Source organism: Pristis pectinata, chromosome 2 (assembly GCF_009764475.1).
Source record: "Pristis pectinata isolate sPriPec2 chromosome 2, sPriPec2.1.pri, whole genome shotgun sequence".
NCBI lineage: Eukaryota > Metazoa > Chordata > Chondrichthyes > Rhinopristiformes > Pristidae > Pristis > Pristis pectinata.
The window spans coordinates 88,758,258-88,770,271 of NC_067406.1; the positions used below are offsets into that span (position 1 = coordinate 88,758,258).

The window sequence follows — 12,014 nt, forward strand, 5'->3', positions numbered from 1 at the left end:
AGGCAGATTCCAATACAGTAAGAAAAGACATGGCAAAAGTAAACTGGGAGCAGCAGTTTGCAATACGTGAAGTCACTCAAAAATGAAATAGTGAGAATTCAGGGCCAACGGGTTCCCTTAATGATGAACAAGTCCAAGGAACTCTGGATGTTAAGGGATATCAAGGGTTGGAAGTAGGAAATAAAAGATAGCTTATAGCAGTCCTGATGCATGGTTTTGATCCGAAACGTCAACATTCCTTTCCCCCATAGATGCTGCTTGACACGCTGAATTCCTTCAGCAGATTGTTTGCAGCTTTTATAGCATTTTTAGTGAACTGAAAACAGGAAAGGCCCTACAGGACTACAGAAAATGAGGGAAGGTACTTAAAAATTTATCAGGAGAGGTCATGAAATAGCACTGGTAGACAAGATTATGGAAAATCCCAAAGCATTTTATAGTTGTATTTAGGGCAAGAGGTAAACAGGGAAATAATAGGCCCATTGGGGTCCAAAATTGTAATCAATTTGTGGAACTAGAGGACCCAGGTGAGGTTTTCAATGAATACTTCTTATCAGCATTCATTATGGATAAGGACTTTGCAGATGGAAAATTCAGGGAGAAATGGTGGAATTCTAGAACAAATTATTATATAAAAGGAAGTGATATTGAATGTCTCAGTCATCATAAAGATGGATAATCCTCAGGGGCTGATGAGGTGCACCCCAGGCAGCAGAAGAAGGCAAGGGTAGATTTCGCTGGGGCTCTGGACATAAAAGAGCTGCAGGAAAACAACAAATGTGATACCTTTATTCCGGAAGGTCAGTAGAGATAAATTAGTTAATTACAAACCATTGAATCTAACATTGGTGGTAGGGAAATTACTGTGAAGGATTATGGGGGACAGGATTAATCTGTACTTGGAGGGGCAGGGAGTAATTAAGAATAGTTGCCATTGCTTTGTTGAGGAGAGATCCTGTCTGACTAATACAATTGAATTTTTCAAGGAGGTTACTTATGTCAGTGATGGTAGTGCAAGACTTCAGACTTTTAATGCTTTTGACAAGGCCCCACATGGAAGACTGGTCCATAAAATCAGAAGTCATGGGATCCAGGGTAATTTGGGAATTGGTCCCAACATTGGCTTGGTAATGGGAGACAGAATGTGATGGTTGAGTGTTGCTTTTGTGAATGGGGTACTGCTAGAATCAGTGAAAGGACCCTTGTTGTTTGTTATGTACTAACTGTTTCTGTGTGAATACAGGAGATATGATTAGTAAGTTTGCAGATGACATGAAAACTGATATTGTGATAATGAAGAATAATGATATTAATGAGTTGGTAAGAAGGGCAGAGAAATGGCAGATGGAATTTAATACTGAAAAATGTGAGGTGATGCTTTAGAGAGGGCTGATAAAACCAGAATATACACAATGAAAGGGAGGACCCTTGAAGTACTGAGAAATAGAAGAACCTTGGTGCAAATGTCCAAAGATCCCTGATGGCAGAAACACATGTAAATAAGGTGGCTATGAAAGTGTATGGGATAATTGATTAATTAGCAAGGCGATAGAATATAAGAGCAAGGTAGTTATGGTAAACTTTATAAAACATTGGTTAGGCCACAGCTAGAGTACTGTACACCGTTCTGGTCAACACACTAGAGGAAGGATATGAATGCACTGTGATGGTGCGGAGGAGATTTACCAGGATGTTGCCTGGATTGGACCATTTCAGTTATAAGGAGAGACTGAATAGGCTGGGTTTGTTTTCCTTGAAGCAGAATGAGTTGAGGGGGCAGGAGTTTTGGGGGGGGGTTGGGGGGGAGGAGGGCTGATTGAGGTGTATAATATTGCGGGAGGCCTAAATAGGGTAGATAGTGAGAAACTTTTTCCCTCACCAGAGGTATCTATAACCAGAGGGCATAAGTTTAAGGTAAGGATTAGGAGATTTAGAGGTGATGAGCAAGAATTATTTATCATCAAGAAGGTGGTTGAAATCTGAAATGCACTGCCTGGGTGGGTTGGGGAGGCAGGTCCTCTCACAGCATTTAGTAAGTATTTAAATGAGCAATTGGAATGCCATGGCATAGATACTGGTGCTGGAAAATGGGATAGGTAAAGATGGGTACTTGATAATTGCGATGGACATGGTGGGCACAAAGGTTTGATTCCATGATGTATAATTCGATAACTCATTTGGCATATCAGCGATATTCCAGGCATGTAATGGATCAAGAACTACTCATAGGAGGTCCAATCCCTGGTTCCATTCTGTGATGTCATATGGCTTGTAGATTTTCCTTCAGTACCATAATTTCTAGCAAGGAAAGTCACGAGATGATACCTTGCACCATGCATGACACTAATAAAAAAGATCTATTAAAATAATCAGGCCACAAGATTTATTTTGGTCTTTTCAGTTGTACTATTGATGCTGGAGATAACGCTGTGTATATGATGTTCTTTCACTTATAGGTGAGCATAAAGAAAGCAAGAGAAGATCAAGCTTGCATACACAACGTGAAGACAATGATTCTCTTATGAACCATAGTCTGATTGACCTAGTTGACTTAGTTATACTTAAGCAGCTTTTTCTCATTTTCCACATATGTAGGAAATGCTACATCATTCCTGATCCATTCTCAAACTGTTCAAGGTGGACCACTTTGTGAGGAAAATTCGAAAACAGGACTTCCTTATTGGGGTCCTGTACCAGAGTACAATATATAACAACAGTGGACAATCAAGATTGATATGATTGAGTAACCTTACACAGAATATAGAACAGTATGTCATAGGAACAGGCCCTTCAGCCCACGACATTGTCCCTTGTATATGAAGATTATTGACGGAATAGACTGTCTATGAGATTTGAGTTGTGTTCAAGGGAAACGTTGAAATAAGGGTGATTAAGTAAAACTGAACAGTGAGCAGATAAAAAATATATCAACACCATATGCCAAATACACCACTGCAATAAAGGGGACTAAATGGGTTAATTTTTGAAGTGATCAGTTTTGTAAAGTGATCATGGTAGAGTGTCACGGTGTGTTTTAATTAGATAAACTACTGTCAAGATAGTAGTTTAGTGCTTTAAAAAAATGGTGTTGTGCATGTGAAATCTTTCATTCTCCCTTCTCCAAATTATAATTTAGGGATGTGGATGAGAAATGACTTGGGAAAGCCATTCCTATCCATTTTTATTTTGTACATTCCAGCATAAAATTTTAAATCAATGCATATCAATAGAGAGGTGAAAAATGTCACATTTTGTGTTATAAATATCAATTTGTGCCTGTAGTGAGGCAGGTCTGCATAAAACATATTTATTTTCAAGTTCAACTGGTCTAAAAGTCAAACTGTATTCTTTTGTCATGATTTACTTGTTTTCTGAATGATGTTCAATTCAAACTATTGGAAGTCTTTTTGGTATAGAATTACAGCTGTGATAGTATTCTGCAACTTCTTGCTTTCCAAATTTTGAGACCACCCTCACCATTCCACTGAATGTTCTCATTTCTGTTCCCTGACAGCTCCTAGCCAGAATTCTGATGCAACAGTGAGGAAATTAGTCCTGTTTGGGGACCTTTATTTAGTTGACCTCTTTCTCTACATGAACAATTACAAATAGGTAGAAAATGTTCGGCTTTGATCCCATTTCTTGAAAACAGTAATAAAAAAGGCCAATTTTGCAGGCTGGCCCATGTGCACTTAGTTACCTAATGTACATCTATCACTTTATTGATTGCAGATGATTTTCAACCCTTTTCGTGCAGCTGCACATTTTGCATTAGGCTTACTTCCTGCAAATGCTAATAAAAGGTATATTATCATTTTAGCTGCTTCTCTCCCTTTGCGTTTTCAAACAGCCTGTCTGATATCTAGACCAGGGCTGAGATTAACCAGATTGAAGCTATTGTTTTTGGTCCTGGCCATAATCCCTGTTTGTTAGCCACTTCTCTGTTTGGCTACTGTCTTCATCTGAGTCAGACTGCTTGCAGCTTTGGCTTCTTATATGATCCTAAAATAAGCTTCAAGTCCTATACATTTTCTGATCCAGAAATTAATTCATTTCACCTCCATAACATTGTTTGTTTCTGTCTCTGCTTATCTGCTGCTGAGCCATCTTCTTCACATTTTTGTTCCTTCCAGACTCCTAGGCAAGGTACTGCAATGTTGTTCTGGCAGACTTCCAGTATTGCACTCTAAATAAATTGGATCTCATGTCAAGAACTGCTATCTGTATCTTAACTTACACCAAACCCATTTGCCCATCACTGTTGACTTTTACTGGGCCTTGTTCTGAAAGCAGCTCAATTTAAAAATTCTCATCATTGTGTTCAACATCTCCATAGCTTCACCTCTTGCTTCTTATAATGTTCCCTTTCTACCTTCTGTATTGCAATGCACACGCATGAGCTGACTCCCACACTGCCATATGGAAATGCCCACTGAAGATCAGCACAATCTGACCCAAACTTGATATTTTACTTTAAAAGTATATTTGGCCAAGTTTTACATTAGCTAATTTTATACCACAGCCATATCCAATTTTTATATTGGGTATCTTGCTTTCCCAGATATTTTCTATCAATAAGCTAAAGATAAATGTTAAAATGTTAAAATACCACAGAAGGTGGAAATGGGAAATTAAAACAAAAAATTTAGGGAATACTCAGTAGTTCAGCAAGATTAATAACTTTGTTTATAACTTTGTTCCTCAATTCATAATTGTAAAGTTCCTTGGTTTGACCTCAGCTGGAGTACTGTGTACAGTTCTGGTCACCAAGGCATGTGAAGGATGTGATAGGGCTGGAGAGGGTGTAGTGGAGATTCATTTAGAGGTCGTCTGGGCTGGAGCAGTTCAGCTATGAGGAGAGACTGGAGAAGCTGGGTCTTTTTTCTCCGGAGCAGGGGAAGTTGAGCGCAGATGATTGAGGTATATAAAATTAGGAGGGGTATAGATAGGATAGACTGCAGGAAACTGTTCCCCATATCAGATGTAGATAAAACTAGAGGACATAGTTTAGGGTAAGGTGAAAGAGATTCAGAGGGGATATGGGGGGGGGGGGGTACCTTCTTCACCCAGAGAGTGGTAAGTACCTGGAATGCACTGCCTGAGAGAATGGTTGAAGCTGAATTGCTGACAGCATTTAAGAACTTTCTAGATGAACACTTGAAATGCTTAGGCATGGACAGCTGTGGACTAAATGCTGGGTGATGGGGTTAAAATGGAAGGGTGCCCACTGGTCTGCATGGATGAGTTGGGCCAAATGCCCTATTTCCTTGTTGTACGATTCTATGCTGCTCTCCCTGTGTCCTTCCTCTCTCTCCTCCTAATCCACCCAGTACCTCCCCCCTTTCCCTTCCCCCATCACCCTGTTTATTCCCCTCCTCCACCCACTCCATCAGCCCGTCACCCACACACTCCCCCCACTGTTCCCATCTGCCCTTCCCACCTCCCTTTTCTGGTTCCTATTTCCACCCTTCCCTCCTCCATCTGCCTATCGCCCCTCCTCAAATGGACCTACCTATCGCTTGCCAGCTCTTGCTCCACCTCTTCCCCTCACTTCTTTATACTGGCTATCTTCCCTCTGTCTTTAAGTCCAGATGAAGTGTCTCGACCTGAAATGTTGACTGTCTATTTCCCTCCACAGATGCTGCCTGACCTGCTGAGTTCCTCCAGCTTCTTGTTTGTTGCTTGTTTGTGTCTCTTGAGTCTCCCTGATTCTATTTCACTGTGCTGCTGATGTCTCATGCATTTTCTACTTTTATGACTCATTGTATGACTGCAAAGTACGACCTATTCTATGTGTAGTCTTTCAAGTTTGATTGTCAATAGTAACAGGAGAAAAACCAGGACTAATTAAATTATGACATATTTACACAGCCCCTTTTATGATCACAGGATATATCAAAGCACTTAATCTTCAGCCAATGAAAGACTTTTGAAGTGTGGTTGCTGTTGTAACATAGGAAATAAGGTAGCCAATTTGGACTGCAAGCTCCCAACAATTGGATAATAACCAGTTTGCTTTGAGCAACATTGACTGAGGAATAAATATTGGCCCAGGCAGTGGGAATAAGTCTCCTGCTCTTCCTAAAAATGCCGTCGATTATCTTTAAGAGCAGAGGTACTCGAGAGAGCGCCCAGGCCCTCCGAGGAGCTCTGCTTCCCATTCTTAAAACAGATCAAAAACCTCACAGCAGATCACTTAAGTGTGCTGTTCCCTCTATCCTATATTGTTATATATTTATTATAATAATTTTGTTGTAATGTGATCTTCATATTGAAACAGCAATCGAAGTTCAAAAAAGAGTAACAACAGAGCAGCATCTAATTGTAATTTGGGAACTAAGATTCTGGCACCTTTGTATGCCTTTATGGTTTAAGTTTTATGGCTTCTCTCTGGCGTCAACAGCACAGCAAAAAATAACCACATAACGCAAACATTGATTGATATTGTTGTTAAAAGCTTTCCGAACACAGGAAATGATATCACGCTAAAAATGATCTGTGGCTATGCAGCAATATCCTCCTGCTCGTTCAGAGGGCACCAGCTGTCCCGCGGAGGGGCGCCTCCGACACACCCAGTTGAGGTTCCCCTATCCCACAAAGCGCCGGCCGTCTGAATGCAGTGCAAGTGCTGTTAGCTGCGCTGCCATCTGATTTGTGGATACAAACGCTACCCTGGCTGCAGTGCACAGTTCGTCCCCCGCCGCAACGCCGACCTCCTCTGGGGAAGTTTCCATTCGGAACTGAATGAGCGACTTTGTGGCAGCGGCCGAGAGATTTCATGTGCTGTTGCAATGTGCTGTTTAACGAAGTCGCGTTGTTTTTTCTTTCTCAGATGCCTGTAGGGCGTCTGTGTGATTTTATTTTTTGTAGGAATCCGATGGTGACTGTTTTAATGTTTGCTGGAGCTTCCTATTCCGAGTTCCTGCTTCTGTGCTTTCGGGCTTTGCAACTTCATTAATTGCAGGATAATGAAGCCGTGGCGGACTGTTGCTGTTTGCGAGAGCGTTTGCCCCAGGCTGTGGAATTTCATGGTCTTTGTAGCAGTGTTTCTGACCATGAACGATCCGGGAGTTGTGCAAAGTGAAGAGAAATCGTGCCAAGGAGCGTTTGATCTTTACTTTGTACTTGACAGGTAAGATTCGGCGCAGCCTTAGCGAGCGATCGAGCCACGGTTTTGTGTAGTTTATATCTGCAGCTGCCAGTTTAAGCAAGTTGGGGCGTAAAGCGATGAAATGAATTGTGGGCATTGATAGATCACATGTAATAATGTAAAAGCAGGCAGAGTGAAAAAAAAATCGCGATATCTGTTGGGGAAAAAATTGCTTTACAATAAACTTTTCAAAGTGTCTTCTGGCCATTAAACCGCAACAGGAAAGTGACGGGAGGAGAGTCCTGTAGGGTTGTGATTGCTTGATGTTGTTTTCTTGATCGAATTGAACGTCTGTTGTTTTACAGATCCGGGAGTGTGGCTAAAAACTGGGGTGAAATCTATGATTTTGTGGAAACACTGGTCCAACGATTCGTCAGGTAATATCTTCAGCAACATGCTTCACGAACTTCGGCGCTTTTGGTGCTTGGAGAAAAGTTACGTTTAACTCAGTTCGTCGCCACATGGGGGAAGTAGGAGGCAATGCGAACCAAATGCCAAAAGCGAACCAAAGTTTGAAAGTTAGAAAGTACTGAAAAGAAAACCATATTTAGTATTGTGCAGCAGTTGATAATTGTGTTTTTTTTTCTTGCAGTCCGCAAATGAGATTATCTTTCATCGTGTTTTCGTCCCGTGCTGATGTGAAGATGCCAATAACCGGTGACAGGTCTGTGTAGAATGCCTTGTTTTTATTGTGAGGGGAACTGCAGAAACTACTGTTGTTATCAAACCTCCCCCAAGATATCCAATCTTAATTCTTCACTCTTGAAACTTTCATCCCTCCTCCAGCCCTCTCCAATACCAGTACCAAAGTTCTTAAATGTGTTGCCCCTTCCCAAATCCATTCGCATCTTGATCCAAATTCCATATTTTTTTCAGTCAGGCTTCTGCCCTACCATAACACTGAAACTCTTGTAAAAATGCCAAAGACAGTATTGGGTCCATTATTTCCATGTCAGAGAGGTCTAACACCTGCCTGAAGCTGATACCAAAATGACAGAGGATGGCTTAGAACAGGGAGGCCCTGCCATTTGCCATACCTGATGCTTTCCCATCTATTTTGTATCTGTAAAATAGCTGTAGAATCACATTTGGGATTTGGTTTGTTGACATCCAGGTAGGTTTACCTGTCCCGCAGTTTTCTGCTTACCCTATGCTGTCAGCCTACTTGTTGGACATTCTTGGATGAGTAACATTTCCTTCCTTTATACACAATAAAATCTGAAGCCACATTGCCTTCAATTCCATCTATCCCTTGGGTGAATGTGTTAAGTTCAGGATGATGCTTTGCAGATTCCATAACCTATTTAACCCCATATCCTTTGCAGAAACACCCACTTCCACCTCTCATTTCTGCCTTTTCCTCAGCCTCTGTGCCATTGAAACATTCACTGATGTATATTTGCTTTTAGTTCTTTAACAGCCCCAATTTTAAAGCTGTCATTGTTGTGCTCAGATCTAGTTATTGTCTCACCCTTTCCCACATACGTATAAACTCCTTGAGTCCTACTCACATCTTGTGCTTCCACTATTCCTTTTGTCTTGTCATTGGAGGTTGTATCCTAATCCCTCCATAAACAAAATACAATTCAATACATTTTATTTAGATGATAAGAACTTTCCTTTAGTGTCAATTATGTGAAGTGGTCCATTGAAATGAAGTTTATTCAGAAATTTCCTTAGGGCTGATCTCACTGGTCAATGCCAATAATTCTGAAGAGAAAATCCATTTTTTAAAAATGGCATTATGTCCTAGACTTCCACACATATTATCACAGGCAGAAGTCCTGGATTTATTAACAGATTTAGAATGCTAAATTTGACAGTGAATTGAGATTTGCTGAGTTCAACACAATGTCTGTCTCAGATAGATTTGAGACTCCAGTCATAGAGTTATAGAGAGATTCAACATGGAAATAGGCCATTGGGCCCATCAAGCCCAAGCCATCTATTAACCATATGCTTATGCTAAACCTACATTAATCCCACTTTCTCATCAACTCTGCCAGCTTCTACTGCTCACCTACACACTAGGGGCAATTTACAATCACCAATTAACCTAGGAACCCGTACGTCTTTGGGATGTGGGAGGAAACTGGAGCACCCAGAGGAAACTCATGCGATCAGAGGGAGAATGAGCAACCTCCACACAGGCAGCGTCAGGACTCACCATTGATCCTGGGTGTCTGGAACTGAGACAGCAGCTTTACTATTCATTTCTTTGGCTGTAGAGTTGGTTTAGGAAGCAAAGGGGAAGCTAAGTTTTCAAAAATTATTTCACTTCAATGTTTTTAGTAATTTGTAAGTATCTTTCATTAACCTTTTTAGCACTTAAAATATATGGTTCAATTTAAAAGTTTTTAAGTATCTCTGAATATCATCAATATTTAGAAGAATCTTCCACAGCTTTTGCAGCCAGCTAAGTTGGAACCAGATCTTTTCTGGCTGCCAGTGGTTTCTGGGGAATTTCAGTGCTGCCATTGGGATCATGGTGCTGGACATTTTCATTGACCTTCCAAAAGCTTTCAACTCTGTCAGCCAAGAAGGACTCTGGATTCCTCAAATTTGGCTGCCCTCAGAAATGTCTGCTATGTGAATACATGCAAGGCATGATTCTAACCAGTCCACCACAGACAAATCCGCAGGATGAATGAGAAGTTCACTCTCTGTCACCTCCACTTCAGTGCCACAGTCTAACCACAGTCATTGAGCTGCAGTAAGCAGATGATTCCTGTGTATATCCTCACTCCTAGGTCAAACTCCAAATTATTGTTGACTCACTTACTGAAGTGTGTGAGCAAAGGGTGTGGTAACAATAAACATCCAAAAAACAAAGATCCTTTACTAACCTTTCCTCCAACAATAAGGTTCCATAGCAAACTCCGGAAAACACAGATCATTTTGCACATTTTGGGAGCTATCTATCAGTGATGTAATTCATCAGCATCTCCAGTCCACTGGCACAGTCTAGCCATCTCAATAGAAGCATGTGCAACAATTAAGACTTCAGATCATGGCACTGTCAATGTCTGCTGGTTGGCAGTGATCACTACCCTTCTGTATACTTCAGAGAAACATGAACCACCTACAGCAGACAAACCAAAGCAGTGAAGAGGTACGGTCAATGGCGTCTGTGCAAATTCTTCCAAATCCATGGCACAATTAACCAATGTTGGCGTACTCTTGCAGGCCAATATTCCCAGTATTGAGGCTCTAATTATACTCAGCTTGTTCTGTTGGGTGGGCCACATTGTTCACTTGGAAATACTAGACCCCCGAGACAGACACTCTGAGCTCTGTCGTTGGCAAGAGATTACCAAGGTAACTGGTAAAACTGTCCAGGGATGTTTCCAAAATGTAACATTCGCAGCAACTCTTGGGAACCCTTGGCCTGTGAATGATCAAAATGGAGAAGCATCCAGGTGGCATTGACAATCTTGAGTCTTTTTGCAACTGTCATGTGGAAATCCAACAAAAATGGCAAAAGGAGCACACCATATGCTATGGAGTGATAGAGTACTACAGCACAGAAACAGGCCCTTTGGCCCATCTAGTCCATGCTGACTTGATCTTCTGCTTAGTCCCATCTACCTGCACCCAGAGTATATCCCTCCAAACCCCTCCCATCCATGTACCTATCCAAACTTAAATGTTACAATTTAACCCGCATCTACCACTTCTGCTGGCAGCTCACTCCACACTTACACTGCCCTCTGAGTGAAGAAGTTTCCCCTCAGATCTCTTAAATATTTCACCTTTCACCCTAAACCTATGTCCTCCAGTTCTAGTCTCACCCAAACTTGGGGTAAAAAGCATGCATGCATTCCATACCCCTCATAATTTTGTATACCTCCAATAAGATCTCCCCTCATTCTGCACTCCAGGGAATAAAGTCCTAACTGATTCAACCTTTCCCAATAATTCAGGTCCTCAAGTCCCGGCAACATCCTTGTAAATTTTCTCTGCACTCTTTCAAGCTTATTGATGTCTTTCCTGTAGGTAGGTGACCAGAACTGCACACAATGCTCTAAATTCATCCTCACCAACATATTACTGCTCATCCATTTGCCCTATCAAGCATCTCCTGCCTCATCTGAAGCAGAGTTTGTGGATCCCACAGAGAACTCCTAATCTACCTCAGAACTCATTGATCTGGAGTGAAAGGAAGTTATCTTTGACCTTGCAGGGCTGCTGAGGAAGAAGTCAATGGAGTATGATTTTTGTACTCAGAGAGTAGTGATGAAGTGTCTGTTCTCTGAATGGCCAGATGTAACAAATGGTATTCTTCAGGGAGCTGTGCTGCAACCTTAAATTGCTGGGGGCATAAGGAGATAATGCAGGATCAATTGGACACTGGGGATGAATCAATGAAGCAAACTGTCCATTTCATCCAAATGAGATTAAAGGATCAGGAAAGATTAGAAACAATGGGGCAGGAAATAGGCTGAATTAAGATCAAACTAATTAAACAAAGAAAGATAAAGTGTGGGAAAGAGAGTCTTCATTGAGAGAAAAAAGATAGATAGACAAAGGAAAAGTAAGAAAAACATTATAGAAGTATTAATCTTTTTATATTTTAAAGTATCTGAAAAAAATGAACATTCACATTTTTGATGGTTTCCTTTAAGGGCTGAGTCATTGGTTGATATATTTGATAATTTCAACATTGTTATATTTGTACATACACTTCACATTCATAGACTTAACTTCCCATGGTGATTATAAAGAACAAATGCAACAACTTCACAAAACTCGTTATGTTAAGATGTTTAATGTAGTGCCCACTCTCGCATGCACTTCAATGAATGAGTCAAAAGTGACTTGGAGCTCAGCATCTGAGTGAACACACGCAAGCCTCATCTGCTTA

General features: G+C 41.0%; 1 protein-coding gene across 1 annotated transcript in view; it reads left to right on the forward strand.

The window, feature by feature from the left end:
• Nucleotides 1–6,554: 6,554 nt before the first annotated feature.
• The window catches only part of antxr2a (ANTXR cell adhesion molecule 2a), a 185,764-nt gene continuing 180,304 nt past the window's right edge, over nucleotides 6,555–12,014 (forward strand). Inside the window, exons 1-3 of the mRNA XM_052010228.1 lie at nucleotides 6,555–7,132; nucleotides 7,456–7,527; nucleotides 7,743–7,814. Coding sequence (XP_051866188.1) covers nucleotides 6,969–7,132; nucleotides 7,456–7,527; nucleotides 7,743–7,814 — 308 coding nt within the window. The 5' untranslated portion in view covers nucleotides 6,555–6,968. The remainder of the gene's footprint in view (nucleotides 7,133–7,455; nucleotides 7,528–7,742; nucleotides 7,815–12,014) is intronic.